The following is a 20,861-nucleotide window of genomic DNA, read 5'->3' as shown; positions in this document are numbered from 1 at the left end:
CCTGAGGGTCATGTCATTCCTGGACAGGAAGACAAAGTATGCCGACTTGTAAAGTCACTTTATGGGCTTAAACAAGCTCCTAAACAATGGCACGAAAAATTTGACAACACAATGATGTCAAATGGTTTCAAAATTAATGAATGTGATAAATGCATATACTACAAAATTACCAAAAATGCGTATGTTTTGTTATGTTTATATGTAGATGATATGCTCATTATTGGAAGCAATAAAGACATTATCAATCAAACAAAAAACATGCTCAAAGGAAAATTTGAGATGAAAGATTTGGGATTAGCAGATGTTATTCTCGGGTTAAAATCATAAGAAATTCAAATGGAATTACTTTAACTCAATCTCATTATGCTGAAACAATATTAGAGAGATTTAAAAACTACTCTAATAGTACTGCAAAAACTCCGTTAGATCCCCAAATGCACTTGACAAAGAATTCAGGTGAAGCGGTTTCACAAAACGAGTATGCACGTGTGATCGGAAGTCTCATGTACTTGACCAATTGTACAAGACCAGATCTAGCGCATGCAGTAAACGTACTTAGTCGATATACAAGTAATCCAGGTCATACACACTGGAAAGCTATAACGAGAGTACTCAATTACTTGCGCTACACCAAAGATTTTGGGCTTCACTATGGTAAAGAACCGGCAGTTTTAGAAGGATACAGTGACGCTAACTGGATATCAGATTCTAAAAACTCAAAATCCACAAGTGGATATGTTTTTACACTAGGAGGAGCGGCAATATCTTGGAAATCTACCAAACAAACAGTGCTAGCTAGGTCAACTATGGAATCTGAGTTCATAGCATTAGACAAAGCAGCAGAAGAAGCTGAATGGCTTAGAAATTTTTGGAAGATGTTCCTATGTGGGAGAAACCTGTACCAGCTATAAGAATACATTGCGATAGTCAATCAGCTATAGCTCGGGCTCAGAATAATCTCTACAATGGTAAATCTCGTCACATTAGAAGACGACATAAAACCATTAGACAACTTATCTCAACTGGTGTAATCACAATAGACTACATCAAATCGGCTGACAACCTAGCGGATCCATTTACTAAAGGTTTGCCACGAGATGTTGTTGCTAAATCATCAAAAGGAATGGGTTTAAAGCCTATAACTAATGAGGATGCTTGACTGCAACCCTACCTATCATGACTGGAGATCCCAAGACGTAGGTTCAAAGGGAAAACAAAACCAAGCAGAATCTAACCAAAGCACTTTGAGACAAAGTAGTCTCATCCCAGCTCCTAAAGATGATAAGTGCTAACGAATGTGATAAGGATAAGCATAGGCTTTTAATGATTCCATAGCTTCTAAAGCGAAGTATTACTCAATACTTTTCATGGTCAATCACCTAATGAGTGTGAAATGGGGCCGTTTCTAGGAGAATGAATGCAAGGCTATATTCTCTAAGTTCACTCATGAAAACCAGGAATAGTTCAGGGCCACAATGAACACAATAGAGAACTAAGTTCTACGAGAAAATGAAGCTGCGTTGTGCCTGTTGTCTCGGTCTACATAAAACACCGGTTGGTTCAAGACATCATGTTCACCTTCTGGTAAAGTAAACCCGACAGATATTAACTATGAGTGGTTCAAGGCTTAAAAATGCCACCTACTCAAACACAGTGAATTTTTCGCAAACACTCTCGATAAGTCAGTATGTCTAGTCTTTAGTTTAAGTCTAGTCAGTAAGTTTTTTTTTTCTAGAGTCTATCGAGTCTGCATTTAGTCTGCATATGTTTAGAGTCATTTCTATTCATGTGGGGGATTGTTGGATCCATAAAGCCCATTGGCTTTATGTGTAATGTGAATAAAAATTGGCTTGGGCTAGATGTGTTATAAGCCCATTCCTTAAGTCAATTATGTATATGTGATAGTCCCACATCGGGCAAATGAGGAGATGTTGAGTTGTATAAATATGTCTTCTTGACATAAGAGTTTAAACAGCTTGGAGAGAGAGGAAGGCTCCCCACGCGCGCGCCGCCGCGCCGTCCGTCCGGCCCGGCGCGGTCGTCGGTCGTCGGTCGTCGGTCGTCGGTCGTCGGTCGTGGGTCGTGGGTCTTGGTCTTGGGTCTTGGGTCTTGGGTCTTGGGTCTTGGTGGAGGGCCTCCGGCCCGATAAGAATATTCTTTTTGGACCAAGTGAAGCCCAACGTTTGACCCATTTAATTCTCAAAAAACAACATGCATTTTATTTTGAAACGACAAGTAGTTTGTCTATAAAATAAAAACGACATGCAGTTTATCCTCTCGAGATATTTAAATGAGATAAGAACATGAAGAACGAGTCTTGGGGAATAAGTTTTCGAAACTCAACTTCCCTCGATCTCCGCGAGATTTCCGTCCACGTGCAGAGACTGTTGCGGAAAGTGGCTCGCTTCCGTCTCTTTAAATAGTGGTCTCCTCCTCTCTCATTTTTCACTTACTTTTCATCACAACAAAAATCCTCTAGCGTAAGTCTTTAGTTTCGAGAGTGTTTCGTAGCTTCTATAGTTCGATAGGGCGTTCACGAGTGAAGCGTGAATCGTCGCCATGGTTTTATCCTGGGACTCTATATTCGTACAGTCCCGTCTCACTACGGAGCGAATATAAAGAGTTAAGGAAAGAGATATCATATCTCGACTCCATCAACGTTTTCTTATCGGGTTTCATTTCGTCTATTCAATCGTTTCATTCCTTAACATCTCGCTTTTATTATATCGTTTATTTGATTCGGTTTTCCGGCTTCTACAATCTTAACTCTTTATCGCTTTCTGTCTAAAGCTTTAATCGGATTGAAAAACGATTTATGAAACGGGTTTTAAGGTTTTGTAAACGGTTTCAAAAACGTGTTTGCGATCTGCTCTCTAGCACTTCCGCGAAACGTTTAAGATACTTTGTTATTCAAAACGTTATGTATTCGAATCGTTTCCACGAACGCTTCATAAAGCGAGTTTGTGAAACGATCTAAAAGTCTACACAAACGGTTTCTGCGAACGCTTTAAGCGAGTTTGCAAAACGTTTTCTCAGACTTAAATCGATATGATTTGGTTCAAACACCAAAAATGAAAATCGATTTAGATTATTATTTTTATTATTATATTAATAATAATTTGTTATTGTTGAATGGAGTGCTAATCCGTTTTCATGTTTTCTCAACAGAAAAATGACGGATGCAAACAACACCCCCATTGACACTACCATCGTGCAAACTCCAATCAACGTTGCTGCAACTGATGTATCTGGTGTGACAACCGCTGGAAACATCCCTGCTTCCTCAACCGCTGCAGCAACAACAACCACTACCCTTCCTGCGGGAAACAATGCTGATGAAACCACGCGCCGTAGCTTGTTCGGTGCTGGCCTTTATCAAACGGGTTCAGGTCTAGGAACCTCAAGTGGTCCGGTTGCAGTACCAACTCCTCCGTCTGTGCCCAGCCTGTTCACTCAAGGACTGATGCCAGACCAGTTTGATGGAAAAAACTTCAAAACATGGCAGAAGAAGATGATGTTCTTCCTAACAACGATGAAGCTGGACAAGTTCATCCAGGAGGACAAGCCCCTTGTCCCTTACGGGATTGATGATGTGCACACTCTCGCAAGTGTTGACATTTGGGTGCATTCTGACTTCGTCTGCAAAGGCTACATTTTGGGTCGCCTCATTGACCCATTGTACCGTGTCTACTGTGACATTCCAACGGCGAAGGAGCTATGGAGATCACTTGACAAGAAGTACAGAGGTGAGGACGCTGGCTGCCAGAAGTATGTAGTTGCAAAATTTCATGACTTCAAAATGGTGGATTCAAAACCCATCATGGATCAGGTGGAAGCGTTTCAGCTCATTTGCCATGAAATCAAAGCTGAAGGGATGTCCATCTGCGAGACATTCACAACTCTCAGCTTCATTGAAAAGCTTCCTCCAAGCTATGCAGATTTCAAGAACTACCTGAAGCACAAGAAGAAGAAGATGGGCCTTGAGGAGCTTATCATGAGGCTTCAGATGGAATCTAGGAACCGAATTGCTGACAAGATCAATGCTAAGGAGCATAGTGTCAACATGGCTGAGCACAAAGGCAAAGGAAAGGCACACGCCCATTCTCCAGCAAAGCCTTCGAAAACTGCTGCAGCACTGAAGGCTACTGGAAAAAACTTCAAGAACAAAGGCATTGAAATCAATGCGAATGTGGAGAGATTCAAGGGGAAGTGTCACTACTGCAACAAAGTGGGACACAAGACTGTTGAGTGTCGCAAGAAGATCAAAGATGAGAAGGCTCAGGCAAATCTCACTGAGGAGGATCTTGTTGCTGTGGTGACTGAAGCCAACATGGTTGAAAGCAACAACCCCAGGGAATGGTGGTATGACACTGGTGCAACCACCCACATTTGCACTGATAGGGCGATGTTCAGCACCTATCAGAAAAGCAAGACTCAGGAGAAGCTCAGGATGGGAAACACTGCAGTCTCCAAGATTGAAGGACGCGGCAATGTGATTTTGAAGATGACATCTGGACGTGAGGTCACTCTGACAAATGTGAAGCATGTGCCTGACATGAGGAAAAACCTGGTCTCGGGAACCTTGCTCAGCAAGAATGGATTCGCCACAAGCTTTGAGGCGGATAAGCTCGTGATTAGGAAGAATGGGATGTATTTGGGAAAAGGGTATGTTAAGGATGGACTGGTCAAGTTGAATGTAATGACCGTCCCTCCGAAAATTGTAGCTCCAAAAGTTTCAATGAATAAGAAAGAGCCAGTTGCTTATTTGGTTGAGTCTTTTAATATATGGCATGAAAGATTAGGCCATGTAAATAATAAGTCTATACAAAGATTAATGAATCTAAATTTAATTCCCAAATTTAAAACAAGTAAACAAAAATGTGAAGTTTGCGTACAGGCTAAGCTCACAAAAACGCCCTCACCTCGTGTTGAAAGAACTAATAAACCTCTAGATTTAATTCACACTGATTTATGTGATTTAAAATATATGCCAACTAGAGGTGGGAAAAAGTACTTTGTGACCTTCATAGATGACTGCACAAAATATTGTTATGTTTATCTTTTACATAGCAAAGATGAAACCTTAGATAAATTCAAAGAATTTAAACTCGAGGTCGAAAATCAGCTTAAAACAACTATTAAGGTAGTTAGAAGCGACAGAGGAGGCGAGTATGATGGTCCATTCAATTCATTTTGTAAGGAACATGGAATAATACATCAAACTACAGCCCCTTATTCACCAGAATCTAATGGAGTTGCTGAACGAAAAAATCGAACTCTTAAAGAGATGATGAATGCAATGTTGCAGGAATCTGGGTCACCCCAGAACATGTGGGGGGAAGCGTTGCTTACCACTAATTATATCCTCAACAAGATTCCACACAAAATAACTGGCAAAACTCCATATGAACTATGGAAAGGTAATTTACCTTCGTATAAATACCTCAAAGTGTGGGGGTGCTTGGCAAAAGTTGCGGTACCACCACCAAAGAAGGTCACTATTGGACCTAAAACAGTGGATTGCATTTTCATCGGATATGCACATAATAGTACTGCGTATCGGTTTCTGGTACATGAATCTGAAATATCAGACATCCATAAAAATTCAGTCATGGAGTCTAGAAATGCATCTTTCTTCGAAAATATTTTTCCATACAAGGAAAAACATGGTTCAAAACGAACTCGAGAAGAAAGAGACAACGACAAGGACTCAGAAATTGAGACCAACGTTGAAGTTTCTATAAATGATATCTCAGAAAATGAAGAAAAAGATGAACCTCGGAGAAGCAAAAGAGCTCGAAAGGAGAAATCTTTTGGTGATGATTTCCTAATGGCATTTCTAGTAGAAAATGTTCCAAAAACTTTGGCAGAAGCTATGGCTTCACCTGAAGCTCCGTTTTGGAATGAAGCTGTCAAAAGTGAATTCGATTCTATCATGCAAAATTACACATGGTACGTAACGGATTTACCACCTGGCTGCAAAGCATTAGGTAATAGATGGATAATGACACGAAAACCTGGTGGAAAATATAAAGCTAGACTTGTAGTTCAAGGGTTCCGACAAAGGGAAGGCTTTGACTATTTTGATACATATTCTCCAGTAACCAGAATAACATCTATAAGGTCGATGATAGCTATCGCAGCCTTAAGAGACTTAGAAATCCATCAAATGGATGTAAAAACAGCTTTTCTAAATGGTGATTTAGAAGAAGAAATTTACATGAAACAGCCTGAGGGTCATGTCATTCCTGGACAGGAAGACAAAGTATGCCGACTTGTAAAGTCACTTTATGGGCTTAAACAAGCTCCTAAACAATGGCACGAAAAATTTGACAACACAATGATGTCAAATGGTTTCAAAATTAATGAATGTGATAAATGCATATACTACAAAATTACCAAAAATGCGTATGTTTTGTTATGTTTATATGTAGATGATATGCTCATTATTGGAAGCAATAAAGACATTATCAATCAAACAAAAAACATGCTCAAAGGAAAATTTGAGATGAAAGATTTGGGATTAGCAGATGTTATTCTCGGGGTTAAAATCATAAGAAATTCAAATGGAATTATTTTAACTCAATCTCATTATGCTGAAACAATATTAGAGAGATTTAAAAACTACTCTAATAGTACTGCAAAAACTCCGTTAGATCCCCAAATGCACTTGACAAAGAATTCAGGTGAAGCAGTTTCACAAAACGAGTATGCACGTGTGATCGGAAGTCTCATGTACTTGACCAATTGTACAAGACCAGATCTAGCGCATGCAGTAAACGTACTTAGTCGATATACAAGTAATCCAGGTCATACACACTGGAAAGCTATAACGAGAGTACTCAATTACTTGCGCTACACCAAAGATTTTGGGCTTCACTATGGTAAAGAACCGGCAGTTTTAGAAGGATACAGTGATGCTAACTGGATATCAGATTCTAAAAACTCAAAATCCACAAGTGGATATGTTTTTACACTAGGAGGAGCGGCAATATCTTGGAAATCTACCAAACAAACAGTGCTAGCTAGGTCAACTATGGAATCTGAGTTCATAGCATTAGACAAAGCAGCAGAAGAAGCTGAATGGCTTAGAAATTTTTTGGAAGATGTTCCTATGTGGGAGAAACCTGTACCAGCTATAAGAATACATTGCGATAGTCAATCAGCTATAGCTCGGGCTCAGAATAATCTCTACAATGGTAAATCTCGTCACATTAGAAGACGACATAAAACCATTAGACAACTTATCTCAACTGGTGTAATCACAATAGACTACATCAAATCGGCTGACAACCTAGCGGATCCATTTACTAAAGGTTTGCCACGAGATGTTGTTGCTAAATCATCAAAAGGAATGGGTTTAAAGCCTATAACTAATGAGGATGCTTGACTGCAACCCTACCTATCATGACTGGAGATCCCAAGACGTAGGTTCAAAGGGAAAACAAAACCAAGCAGAATCTAACCAAAGCACTTTGAGACAAAGTAGTCTCATCCTAGCTCCTAAAGATGATAAGTGCTAACGAATGTGATAAGGATAAGCATAGGCTTTTAATGATTCCATAGCTTCTAAAGCGAAGTATTACTCAATACTTTTCATGGTCAATCACCTAATGAGTGTGAAATGGGGCCGTTTCTAGGAGAATGAATGCAAGGCTATATTCTCTAAGTTCACTCATGAAAACCAGGAATAGTTCAGGGCCACAATGAACACAATAGAGAACTAAGTTCTACGAGAAAATGAAGCTGCGTTGTGCCTGTTGTCTCGGTCTACATAAAACACCGGTTGGTTCAAGACATCATGTTCACCTTCTGGTAAAGTAAACCCGACAGATATTAACTATGAGTGGTTCAAGGCTTAAAAATGCCACCTACTCAAACACAGTGAATTTTTCGCAAACACTCTCGATAAGTCAGTATGTCTAGTCTTTAGTTTAAGTCTAGTCAGTAAGTTTATTTTTTCTAGAGTCTATCGAGTCTGCATTTAGTCTGCATATGTTTAGAGTCATTTCTATTCATGTGGGGGATTGTTGGATCCATAAAGCCCATTGGCTTTATGTGTAATGTGAATAAAAATTGGCTTGGGCTAGATGTGTTATAAGCCCATTCCTTAAGTCAATTATGTATATGTGATAGTCCCACATCGGGCAAATGAGGAGATGTTGAGTTGTATAAATATGTCTTCTTGACATAAGAGTTTAAACAGCTTGGAGAGAGAGGAAGGCTCCCCACGCGCGCGCCGCCGCCGCCGTCCGTCCGGCCCGGCGCGGTCGCGGTCGTCGGTCGTCGGTCGTCGGTCGTCGGTCGTCGGTCGTCGGTCGTCGGTCGTCGGTCGTGGGTCTTGGGTCTTGGGTCTTGGGTCTTGGGTCTTGGGTCTTGGGTCTTGGGTCTTGGGTCTTGGTGGAGGGCCTCCGGCCCGATAAGAATATTCTTTTTGGACCAAGTGAAGCCCAACGTTTGACCCATTTAATTCTCAAAAAACAACATGCATTTTATTTTGAAACGACAAGTAGTTTGTCTATAAAATAAAAACGACATGCAGTTTATCCTCTCGAGATATTTAAATGAGATAAGAACATGAAGAACGAGTCTTGGGGAATAAGTTTTCGAAACTCAACTTCCCTCGATCTCCGCGAGATTTCCGTCCACGTGCAGAGACTGTTGCGGAAAGTGGCTCGCTTCCGTCTCTTTAAATAGTGGTCTCCTCCTCTCTCATTTTTCACTTACTTTTCATCACAACAAAAATCCTCTAGCGTAAGTCTTTAGTTTCGAGAGTGTTTCGTAGCTTCTATAGTTCGATAGGGCGTTCACGAGTGAAGCGTGAATCGTCGCCATGGTTTTATCCTGGGACTCTATATTCGTACAGTCCCGTCTCACTACGGAGCGAATATAAAGAGTTAAGGAAAGAGATATCATATCTCGACTCCATCAACGTTTTCTTATCGGGTTTCATTTCGTCTATTCAATCGTTTCATTCCTTAACATCTCGCTTTTATTATATTGTTTATTTGATTCGGTTTTCCGGCTTCTACACTAACTGCGTCGGGTTCCGGTTTACAGTTAAGATCGAAACCCGAGTCTCGTAACCCGGCCCGATCTATTCCATCTAATTCTCCGTCTCGAACGCCGTTAGTATCTACTGAGCTTCTCAATCCAAGCATCTGACTCCGTTTCCTCTTCTTAGACGTCGTTAACTCTCGTTCAATTTACCGCCGTTGGCTCTCGTAACTGTCCGAGATGCCACGTGAACTCTCCGTAATATCTTGAAAAACTCATCCACCTCTTCCTCCGTCACCGTACGTACAACTTCCATTGACGGCATGCCTTTGTGCCCGTCACCGTTATCTTCTTCACGGCGCTCCTCTTTCTTCTCCAACCTCATGTTAGCTACAAGAAACTATAACTTGGCTGGGAGAATAAAAAGTTTGCTGATATTTTATTTTGGTTGATATGAGGATACTCGTCTTATAGGACGTCGGTGTGGACTTTGAGTGGTCGATATCTGTTGTGAATACAAACAAAGTCCCACATTGGAAGTTTAGACAAATAATGTCTAGTATATAAAGGGATGTCCAACTCTGATTAGTACGAGGCCTTTTGGGAAGGAGTCCCAGAAACAAATCCATGCGGGCTTTGCCTTCGGGCCCAAAGTGGACAATATCGTACTAATCGGACAATAGAGAGTTGGACATGGGCTTGAAAAAGCCTAACAATTGGTATCAGAGCCGGGATGACGAATATCTGCAAAAAGACCAAAATACCCTTTAAGTTCGAAGAACCTCCACTTCGATGGGAAGGGTGGGGTGCGTAGCAGAGGCCAGTCAAAGATCCTGTAAGCTTCGGTTGTGGGAGGAGAATCCTCAAGGTGACTTCGTGATTAAGTGGTGCCGGAGACTTATATCGAAAGTCTCTCCCTAACGACGATACAAGATTAGGTGGATATTCCTAACGGTGCTGTAAAGATTAGGTGGTGAATGTCCTAATGGTGCAGTAAGGTTAGGTAGATAAATCCTAATGGTGTAACAAGGGTTAGGTGAAGAGTTCCGTTGGTGATTACGGCGGTATAAGAGGTGTGCCAGGTTTCGCTGGAGGTTGGAAATCAAGTGTTTATGTGGTACTTGGTTTGAGAGGAGGTTTGTTGTGAATACAAACAAAGTCCCACATTGGAAGTTTAGACAAATAATGTCTAGTATATAAAGGGATGTCCAACTCTGATTAGTACGAGGCCTTTTGGGAAGGAGTCCCAGAAACAAATCCATGCGGGCTTTGCCTTCGGGCCCAAAGTGGACAATATCGTACTAATCGGACAATAGAGAGTTGGACATGGGCTTGAAAAAGCCTAACAATTGGTATCAGATCGAAGTTTAGTATCGAGGGGTTTTGTGATTCTGATTACGCAACAGACCTGGACAGAAGAAGGTCTGTTACAGGGTACGTGTTTCAAGTTTGGGGAAATACGGTAAGCTGGAGATCAGGGTTACAAGACGTGGTAGCTCTATCAACAACCGAAGCCGAGTACATGGCTCTAACCGCGGCTGCGAAAGAAGCTTTATGGCTAAGAAGACTATGCAAAGAACTCGGTTTTGATCAGGAGAGTGTCAAGATAAATTGCGATTCACAAAGTGCTATAGCCCTAGCAAAGAATCATGTTCATCACGAGCGAACTAAGCATGTTGACACTAAGTATCATTTCATCAGAGATGTAGTCGAAGATGGCAGTGTTACTCTATCTAAAATCCATACTAGCAAGAACCCAGCAGACTTTCTAACTAAGGCCTTACCAGGGCAAAAGTTTGATCTCTGTTGTGAACTCCTCAAGATAGCCTAAGAAAACGGCATGGCAGGTAACTTCGTTATCGATACACCTCGCACAAGAAGAAGTAATAAGGTTAGAGCAAACAAATTACTTCTTATCGATAACAAGGAAGCTCAATGGTTACAAGGAAGTTACCTGCTAGGAAAGTTGCGAGGCAAGGAGGTCTCAGCTCAAGGTGGAGTAAGCTGAGATAAACTGAAACAAGAATCTCTCAAGTACGGGAATAACTATTGACAGGTAACATAAGACTTATGAGTGAACGTCTTAAACAGCAAAGGAGAACAAGCTGAAGGGAGACGAGTACCTCAAGTGTTCAAGGAAGCTCAATCGATCATCGGATTTAAACGACAGGGTAAGTGTCTTAAACAGCTATAGTTAGCTGAAGGAAGACAGTGGTCGTCTTTATCTACAGCGGAGGAAGGCAACAAGGTTCGCCGGAGAAACTGCACATTAATCAAGAAAGATTGAGAAGTTACCGAAAGGAGTACACTAGCAAAGCAAGATAAAGACAGAGAAATGATGGGATAGAAGCTCAAAGTGAATCAAGGAGCACTTACCGAAAAAAAAAAAAATATTTTTTTTTTTGGTGAAGTTTGTGTCTCCGACAGCTCTAGAAGAAAGGGGGAGTCGCGATCTCTTTTCATGGTGAGCGAGGGTTGGAGTAAGAGACACCGCAATGGAGACGTCGGTGGAAGATTCACGGGATTGAGGAGCTGATTTCAAATTCTTCAGAGACGAGATGCAGTGGTGGATCGATGACCCTTGACGAAGGATCTGTTCGATTAGAGACATCACCGCTGGGAGTCGCCGTTGGGAATCACCGTAAGCGTCATCGTCCATGGATGAAGAAAAGCAAGCTCGAGACGTCTTTGGTGATAACGAAGAAATTAGAAACAAGGAGTAATCATTTGGGCCCAAGGTGGAGTTTGTAAAAACTAATGGGCCACAACTGATTAATCTCTCAGCCCAATCGTCAATATCCTGCAACAAAGAGGAGGTTATGTTATTTCTTTTTCTCGTACGTTAGTGTCGGTCAAAGAAACAGGAAGTCTAAAGTAATTAGGAAAGTCTGTCTTAATACATTAGGAAATAGGATGGTCTTTGGGTCCTATATAAGGACGAGAGAGCCTCATAGTTATTCATACGGTTGAGAGCAATAGAGAGAGATATAATTCAAGAATTCGAGTCTTTTGTATTTAAATCTAAACTTTCTATTGTAAGAGACAAGATTGGTTTCATATTCTAATAAAGAGAATACGTTTTGGTTACGTTCTTATTCTAAGTTCAAAGCACAAAGTCAAGGTTAAAACCCTTACAATATCGTCAACCGCCAAAACAAATGGACGGTGGACATTGATGATGACATCATCACTGGGACGTTGAAGCATAAGCTTTATGACGTGTCAAATGGACTTTCGAATAGAGGGCTGTCATGTGGAAAATTTGGAATCGCTTTACTTTAATCATAGAAGATCAGAAGATCTTTTTTTTTTTGATCAAAGAAGATCAGAAGATCTATAATTTTATTATATAAGTAAGACCAAGAGCTTTGAGACAACATTACCAGTAAGAAATGAAAGAAAAAGACCAAAAGACATTGTGAATTGTGATCATAGTTAACGTTAAAAGGTACTCTTGCGATTATTTATTGGTAATTTTAAAATCTCTACTATTATATTAAAAACCACGTCAATTGCAATGGTTTTCTGAATAATAGAAGCACTTGTCGATATTAGTGTTCTCATTCTTGAAATCATGTTACCGATTTACTTGTCAGAAAAATTGCGAAAGTATGTTAATCATAACTTCAAATGTAATTAGTCCGTGATTGTAGCAAAAAATAAACAGAACTTTGGAAACTTTGTCAGGTCTTGTCAGTCCATGATGGTGGGTAAATTACACGAAGACTTCAAAGTAATTTAGTTATAATATATAAACAAGAGAAGAGACCTAGCTTAAGTCATAACTAGATTTTGATCCGCGCTTTGAAAGCACAAAATATTTTACGATAAAAAATTTCACAAATAACCTAACAAATATTTTGGTAATTTTTAAAGAGTGTGTATTTAAAATATTTTTGCATTTAAATCAATGTTTTTAAATTCAACCCGATTGTGATTATATCCGTTAATCCGGATATCTGACAATTCAATTTTGGTTTTTAAAATATTCATATTAAAAAAAATCACTAAACCTCGAGACTAACCGATTAAAGTGATGGATGACCGATATGTAATCTTATAATCCAAATTTTAAAGTTTATTATTTTGCAATTTATGAAATTATGACGTTTCTACAAAATTTAAAAGAGAAAATTATAGATATAAAATAACTAAGATTAATTATTGTATTGTCTGGAAACATTGATAGTAGTATAAAAATATATATTGTTTGGAAACATTGATAATAGTATAAAAAAATAAGTATATTGTTTGGAAACATGGGTAGTAATATAAAGAAATTAACATTAATGATTTAATGTATGTTTAACTATAAAGTATAAATGTGTATTTAATTTAAAAACTTACAAAATAAATGTTAGGTCCAACAGAATGTTTCTGTTTTAATAAGATAGATGTTATAGAATTTAACAGGCATTCGGGTATATGTATGACGCCATTCTTTCATTTCAACTTCGTTATTAATAAGGTCGATCCTGAAATTTTGGGACCGTAGGCGAGTAAAGAAAGAATTTAAAAATTTGGAATTCTAAAATTTTTGGGATCTATATCCATATAAATTTTTTAAAAAAATTTGGGAGCTTCAGGCGAATATTTCGTTAGGCTTGGTCTAGGGCAGACCTGGTGCTTTCGAGTTACTGTTTGAACCAATGTAACCCTAAGTTTTAACTTTTAAGTTAGTGAAATTAAGTGTTTGCACACTAAAACTAGGTCGTGAGAAACTTATTTTGAAAAAAAAATCACAGAAAAGTAAAACAAAGACTCCATTCTCGCATGCTTCGAATGGTGTGGACATATGTAACAATGGGCCTAATTAAAACATGTGGACATATGTAAGAATGGGCCTAATTAAAACATTTAGCTAACAATATATTGGACTTGGGGTCTTTGTTGGGCCGTATAAACACCAATTATCTGTAAACACTAATTATCCTATAAATAAAAGTCGATTGTAGCGAAGCGAACTCGAAAATGAAGAGTAGGAATAAAATAAAGATTCGACCAAAAAAAAGGAATAAAATAAAGACAAAAATGTGGGGTCCACGTAGGCGGCTAAGCTGTTTCCCATATTCCAAGCTTCCGTCCACTACTTGACTTCCTCTCCGCCTCTCGACACTCTTTTTCAACTCTCCACTTTCTCTGACGTGTCCAATTATTACATTATTAGTTCTGTATTTTCCACATTTTAATGATATTAATAGCTTTATGCTATGGGTCGTTCATGGAAAAAAATGTATGGTCGTCGATAGCTACATATTTATTACTAATAGTCCACGTGCTCAAATGTCTACATTCAGACACCACGTGACAATGATAATCCGACACCTGTATGAGTGTATGTTTTCTTCTTCTTATTTTCTAGAAAGTTTTGTATGAATGCTCCCTGGATAAACCAAATACATTGTTCCCGGTACTATTTATTGACAATCTCGGTTTAAATTGGTTTGGTTATACTATGGAATATGCTGCTGTTTTCTGATGGAATAACTATCTTATCTGAGATAATTAAAACCTTTAACATTTCGTTGATGAAGTATGGTGAAATAGTATATATGAACATTTTTAAAAAAATACTGTTGAAGATACAATTGAAATTGTAAATAATTATAAATTTTGGAATTATTAGGGCAGAAATACCATCAAGATTTATTAGATACAATATAAATATAATTTTATTATGTCCTATATTTTTTCTAAGTGTATAGAGTATAGACTTTTTTTTTGTTATGTGTTTCTACAACCAACAATCGTTGGAAAGTTCGGTGAATTTAATGGACAAGACTTGGGTTCACCCCCTATGGTGAACTTTCAAATTCACCACCTCTCTAATAACCAATCAAAGTGCCAACTAGATTAATGATTAAAAATATTAAATAATTTTTTCAAAAATCAAAATAATTAAAAAAAAAAAATAGTGTCAATTTTAATAATGCTAATATCACTATCTAATCCATAAACTCAAACTCCTAAATCCAAATTTTAAACCCTAAATTCTAAATTATAAACCCAAACTCTATACCCTAAACCTAAATTATATACCCTAAACCCAAACCATAAATCATAAACCCAAAAACCTGAATTCTAAACCCAAACCTATACCCTAAACCCAAATCCTAGACTCTAAACCCAAAACGTAAATACAAAATCCATACACTATATCCTAAATATTTGGATTAATATTGATGTTGTTCTTTTGAAATTTAAGGTTAAGAATTAAATTTTGGATTTAGAGTTCATGGTTTGGGTTACTGTCTAGGGTTTGGGTTTAGGGTCTACGGTTTGGGTTTAGGGTTTATGGTTTGGTTTTAGAGTATAGGATTTGGGTTTAGGGTCTATGGTTTGAGTTTAGGGTATAATTTTGGGTTTAAAGTTTAGATTTCTTGGTTTATGATTTATGGTTTGGGTTTTGGGGTTTAAGATTTAAGTTTATGGTATAGAGTTTGAGTTTAGGGTATATAGTTTGGGTTTAAAATTTAGGGTTTAGAATTTGGATTTAGGGTATATAGTTTGAATTTAGGGATTAAATATTGACATTAGCATTATTAAATGTGATATTATTTATTTTTTTAATTATTTTATCATTAGTCTACTTGACACTTTAATTGGTTATTAGGGAGGTGGTGAATTTGAAGGTTCACCGTAGGGGGTGAAGTCCTGTCCGAATTTAATTTACTGCCTTTGCAGAAAAACGTTTGGTCGATAGGGAGTGACTAGTATGGGCCATTGTGTATTAGATTTGGCGGAGAGGAATGCTTTTTCTTTCTTTCTTTAACATTGTCTTGTCTTCACTCTTCACGTAGGGTAGGCAAGTCACATGCATTCAGGCATGCGTTACTGTTTGCTTTTTCTTTTTACTTCTAATTTTTTTCTACTTTTCACATTTCTTGCTTAAATTTGGTTTTAGTTATTGCAGAAGAAAACTTTGGTTTATATTAAGGTTGCTAATGGTAACTGCGGTTTGAGCGGTGCTGGACAAACGGTTTAACTAGGGTACGGGTTTTTACAGTTATAAAACCGTATAGATATATGATATATGTAAAGATTTTTGTTACTGCTAACTGCTGCTAACTGCGGACCGAGGCAGTTTAAAACATTCGGAGCATAAACCTATTCTCCTAATGCTCTGACATTGGTAGTTTTGTAAATAAGAAGGGTGTAAGCAAGTCTGGACGAATATGGCAGTTGCCAGCGATAATAAAAAAGCTGTGTACACGTAAACAAACAAATCTGGAATCACGAGTGCTTAGCCTTTTCTTGATGAAAACGAAAGAAGGCGACATTTCTTTTCATTTGTCTATGATTTAATTTAAATAATCAGAAAATCTGAAGTTGATATATATATTTCAGGTTAACACGACTGTTGCTGCAAGCCTGCAATCTAAAACAGATGACATGCTCAAGCTTTAAATGAAAGCTTAAACGGACCAGACTCATGACCATCTTGACCGAACCGGTCCTTACGCTATAACTAACCTATTTCAGTTTTTACTATTGAACGTCCCCCAAAAGACTTGAAGGACTTTTATCTCAAAATTGGATACATAATTTGAATAATTTACGTCCAATTGCTCAGCTCATATATGGTATTTATATACCGCACAAAGATTTTTTAGTTGTTAATTTATTTTTGTATCAGTAATTGTTTTATGTAAGTATTAACTAATACTTGTTCATCTGTGAACACTAGCACAGTTATTTTTCCAAGGAAAAAAAAACTAGCCACAGTTACGTTCCGTCGATCATTGACTTTATGAAGACTCCGACGAATTCAAAACGGTTTTGAGTTGTGAAATATCCTCGCTGTATTCATGTCCACTAAAATGGGAAAGAAGACTTTTGAATTGTGATGAAAAATCCATGGGTTGGTAGCAACTAGCAATTGTGGGGGTGTGACAATCCCACGTTCGATATTGGTCTTCTCTGCCTCCATCAAAACATTGAAAAAGTACAGTAACCTCTAATCCAACCCCTCAAGTTTTCATATTTCAACCACTCAAGTGTGTTAGACTAGTAAGACGGGATTAGAAAATTGCTAAATAATCCGGATTTGAAATCTACCAAATTCAGATTTATCTGTTTGTGTGGTCATGCGATATATTGTAAATAATTGGATTAGTCGTTTGGACTTCGGTCCGTTGGACACCCCTAGATTATAAAAAAAAGGAGTTTTCATATTTATTAATGTAATCGAGTATTGGTTACTAGTCACTAGACTCACTACCAACTATATTGTATATTTTTTATTGAATCTTAATAGTATTTGTCTACTTCACAGAGTCACAGTGCAGTAGCAGTGACAAGTAGTGGTCATGTATAAAAATGTTTTTTTTCCTATTTTCGCAAACGTATACATATTTTTGCCATTTGTCCAGAAGATAATTCCACATATAGAATGTTTTGTTTAGGGCACTAGTTTTGTTAAATATTTTCAAAAGTTACAATTACACCACTGTGGTTGAATTAAATCTCAAAAAAAGAGAAAACAAAAAGAATTAAAATTTCATCTAACTCATTTTTTAACTTTAATGCTCTTTATTAAAAGTTTTTGAGATCTGTGTTTGTTCAATTCAATTGTGCTTTTTATTAAATTTTTACATCTCATTAATGCTCTTTATTAAATTCCTCGAGTTTTTGAATTTCACATTTATCAATTTCAAGAGTTTCTTTTTAAGCTTTTTATTTTCCGACATAAAATATTAAATATATATGTTTTTTTTGTCACTGTGTTAGAAAGAGAGGCAGGAAAAAATCTTGGCCATAGAAATATCATCTGTTTACGATTGATTCGACATGATTCTTACTTTATCTTCTTTCTTCTTCTTTTGAATCTTCTTGGTTATATCTACTAGTATCTCACCTCTCTTTTTCACTTTTGCGGAAGGCAAAGAGAACGAAAGAGTCGAGAGAGAGAGAGACTTGCTTCCTCTGAACTCTCTTTCACTCTTTCTCTCTTCTTCTTCTTAGGTGTTTCTGGATTTCATTAAAGCTGAGTCCATTGGTTGATTCCATGCGATTAAGGCCTAAAAGGTAACTGGGTTTTCTTAAAGTCTTCAACTTTATTCTTCTTGTCTCTCTGTTCCAATCTGAAGTGGATTCTTTTTTTTTTTTGGTTTTGAATTTGAAACAGGACTTGTTCTGGAGGTTTTTGTATAAGTCAACTCTTTTTGTTCACTGACTATTGTTTTCAAAGGGGTTTTTAGAGAGGTTTGGTTTAAGAATTCGCACACCAAGTGTTCGACAAAATGGCTGAACCAAAGAAAAGGTCTTCCCTTCAAGCCACCAAGCCCAGCAGAAAACCCAACAAGAAGAAAACTTTCCAGCTCAACCGCCTCCCTGGTTTATCCGAAGATTTGAAGACTATGCGAAAGATCCGTTTCGTTGTGAACGATCCCTACGCTACTGACTACTCATCCGGTGAAGAAGATGTCGAAACCAACCGGAGAAGGAAACGTTACGTCTGTGAGATCGACCGTCCTTTCTCTCAACCCACTGCTCAAGCAGAGTCCGAAAGCTCTTACGTTCAGGAGAGTAATAACAGCAAAGCAAGACTCTCACCTTGTAGCACCAAAAAGGCCTCTCAGTCTCAGGTCGTTGGACGTTCTAGTGTCACGAAGCCTGTTGGTGTAAGGCAGAGGAAATGGGGCAAATGGGCTGCTGAGATCAGACATCCAATCACCAAGACGAGAACTTGGTTGGGTACTTACGATACACTTGAACAAGCAGCTGATGCTTACGCTACTAAGAAGCTCGAGTTCGATGCTTTGGCTGCTGCTGCCACTTCCGCTGCTGCTCCCTGTGATTCAACTGCTTCAAATGACTCTGTTTCTATGCTCTCTGCCTCTATCTCCAATGTTGAAGCTGTGTCAAGCATCGAGAAGGCGGGTTTTGGTTTCAACTTCGCGGATCTACAGATTCCTGATATGGGTTGCTTCATTGATGAGTCGTTGATCCCAAATGCTTGTGAGCTTGATTTTCTCTTAACTGAAGAGAAGGACGACCAACTGTTGGATGATTACTGCGGTATAGATGATATGAACATCATTGGTCTTGAATGTGACGGTCCGAGCGAACTTCCAGACTATGATTTCTCAGACGTGGAGATCGATCTTGGTCTCATTGGAACCACCATTGACAAGTTTGCTTTCGTGGATCATCTTGCGACAAGTACAACCACTCCTCTTAATATCGCGTGCCCATAAGTTTTGCAGATAGGTGTTGTTATTATTAGCTATAGGAGCAAAGGTAAAAAAAATGCTCTGTTTTTGTTCGGTTTTTGTCTAAAGTTATTACAGTATCGCAGAGGCAGTTAATGTCGGGGTAAAGCAAGAAACCCTAAAGAGACATAAGTTTTGTGTGTTGGTGTTACTACAAAGTTTTGTTAACGTAATAGTTTTGATGTTGTGAAGAAAGATGGAGCGAGGTGAGATCAAAATTGTAATCTCAGAGGGGTTCTATTTTGTAAACTCTTTCAATCTTTGTAAGTTTTGCCTATTGAGTTGTTGTTATGTGTATGTGAAACCAAAGTGTTATTGTTCTGTGTATATCTTCTTCTCCTCTTTTGATTCTTCATCACCAATATATCAAAAGCTCAGCATAGAGTGTATGTTCTCTGAGTTAGTTTTGACATACAACTCGAAACAGTGAGGCATCCCTTCTTGGGATTGAAAATGTATAAACCTTGTGCGAGGATTTAGGCCTTTTGAATTAGGTTTGAGTAGAGTTTTATTGGCAAGTCGACACAAGAACAAGAGTGGTCCAATACATTAACATGAAGAAAAGTTAATGAGTGTGGTTGGTTGATGATCATTTATCACAGTAGCACACCAATACGCACCGCTCTAATTGCGTTGGTTCTTAAATCATTTTCAAAAGATTTTTGTTTTAATAATTATTATCTTGTTTCATGGAAGAAAACCTTTGCGTAAATTACAAGTCTTTCAAAAGGCTTCCTAAAACTATATATTTCAACAAATTCCAAGTTTAGTACAAAGATTTTAAAAATAAAGATATAACAAGAACTGTTTTCAGCTATTCTGTTTCAAGAGATCTCATAACTTCAGAATGAGCTTATAGTTTCGTTTTACTGGACATTTTTTTTTTGAAACACATTTCGGACTTTATTTTATAAGAAAAGATTCCGAAACGAAATCTAGACTAATTTTTGGAGTTTCACTATTATTCGTTTTGCTGGACATAATAATAATAATTATTACTGTTATTATTTTGCTTTCGAAAATTTGAAGCGAATTCTTAAGATGCAGATAGAAAAACAGTCTTCTAAGATTAGTTGGACTGAGAGAAAAAACAATAAAAATCAGTTTGTCCATCGGAGATTTGAGAACTGATATGCTCAACGTATACTTGGTTTCATTTAAGTGGCTGTGTTTAGTTGTCATTATCATTTGAAAGAAACTTTTTGCAAAGTGTGGAAGTTAGTCACTTGAAAGTTGAAACTAAATAACAATTAGTAGAGACTTTTCTCTCTGACGCGATTTCCAAGGCGGCCGCCATCAACACAAAGCTTCAACTCCGATCTAGTATGGACGTCCGGTGTTTCATCTTCTCTGTTGTTTTTCTCTCCTGAGAAGCTATGTTTCTCACTCTCGGGACTCCGTCTAGATTTACCCGAAAAATCCTCTTGCCAAAAGGTGAAGACTTTGTACAACTTAGAAGACTGCGCTTCTCGTCCGGCTGTGCTCCTGAAAGATCTATGGCTCCGGTGAGAAACCTTTCTTCCAATATTGCTACCACTGGTTCAAGCCCGAAGGTGAAGGGTTCAAACTCGAAGTCGCTTGTTCCGGAGTCTCCAAATCTGTTTTCGCCGGAGCTTCCCGGCCTTACTCAACCGCCAGAACCTCCTGACC

At 38.2% G+C, this 20,861-nt stretch overlaps 2 protein-coding genes across 2 annotated transcripts; one reads left to right on the top strand and one right to left on the bottom strand.

Moving 5' to 3' along the window:
• Window positions 1–8,917: 8,917 nt before the first annotated feature.
• Window positions 8,918–9,497, bottom strand: LOC108851707 (protein NIM1-INTERACTING 2). Its single transcript, XM_018625167.2, is given in 2 exon segments — window positions 8,918–9,205; window positions 9,208–9,497. Coding segments are annotated over 2 exon segments (402 nt in total). The 5' UTR covers window positions 9,383–9,497; the 3' UTR covers window positions 8,918–8,978.
• An 8,305-nt stretch (window positions 9,498–17,802) lies between these two features.
• Window positions 17,803–19,538, top strand: LOC108833429 (ethylene-responsive transcription factor ERF119). Its single transcript, XM_018606850.2, has 2 exons — window positions 17,803–18,024; window positions 18,125–19,538. Exon 2 carries the CDS (start codon window positions 18,240–18,242, stop codon window positions 19,194–19,196), a length of 957 nt encoding a protein of 318 aa, XP_018462352.1. The 5' UTR covers window positions 17,803–18,024; window positions 18,125–18,239; the 3' UTR covers window positions 19,197–19,538.
• Window positions 19,539–20,861: the final 1,323 nt, after the last annotated feature.

This window comes from Raphanus sativus, chromosome 4, assembly GCF_000801105.2.
Source record: "Raphanus sativus cultivar WK10039 chromosome 4, ASM80110v3, whole genome shotgun sequence".
Classification (NCBI taxonomy): domain Eukaryota; kingdom Viridiplantae; phylum Streptophyta; class Magnoliopsida; order Brassicales; family Brassicaceae; genus Raphanus; species Raphanus sativus.
This window is presented reverse-complemented; position numbering and strand designations above follow the sequence as displayed.

What these genes read in the sequence shown, in the direction of transcription:
- LOC108833429 (XM_018606850.2), top strand. Translation starts at nt 18,240, where the DNA reads ATGGCTGAACCAAAGAAAAGGTCTTCCCTTCAAGCCACCAAGCCCAGC.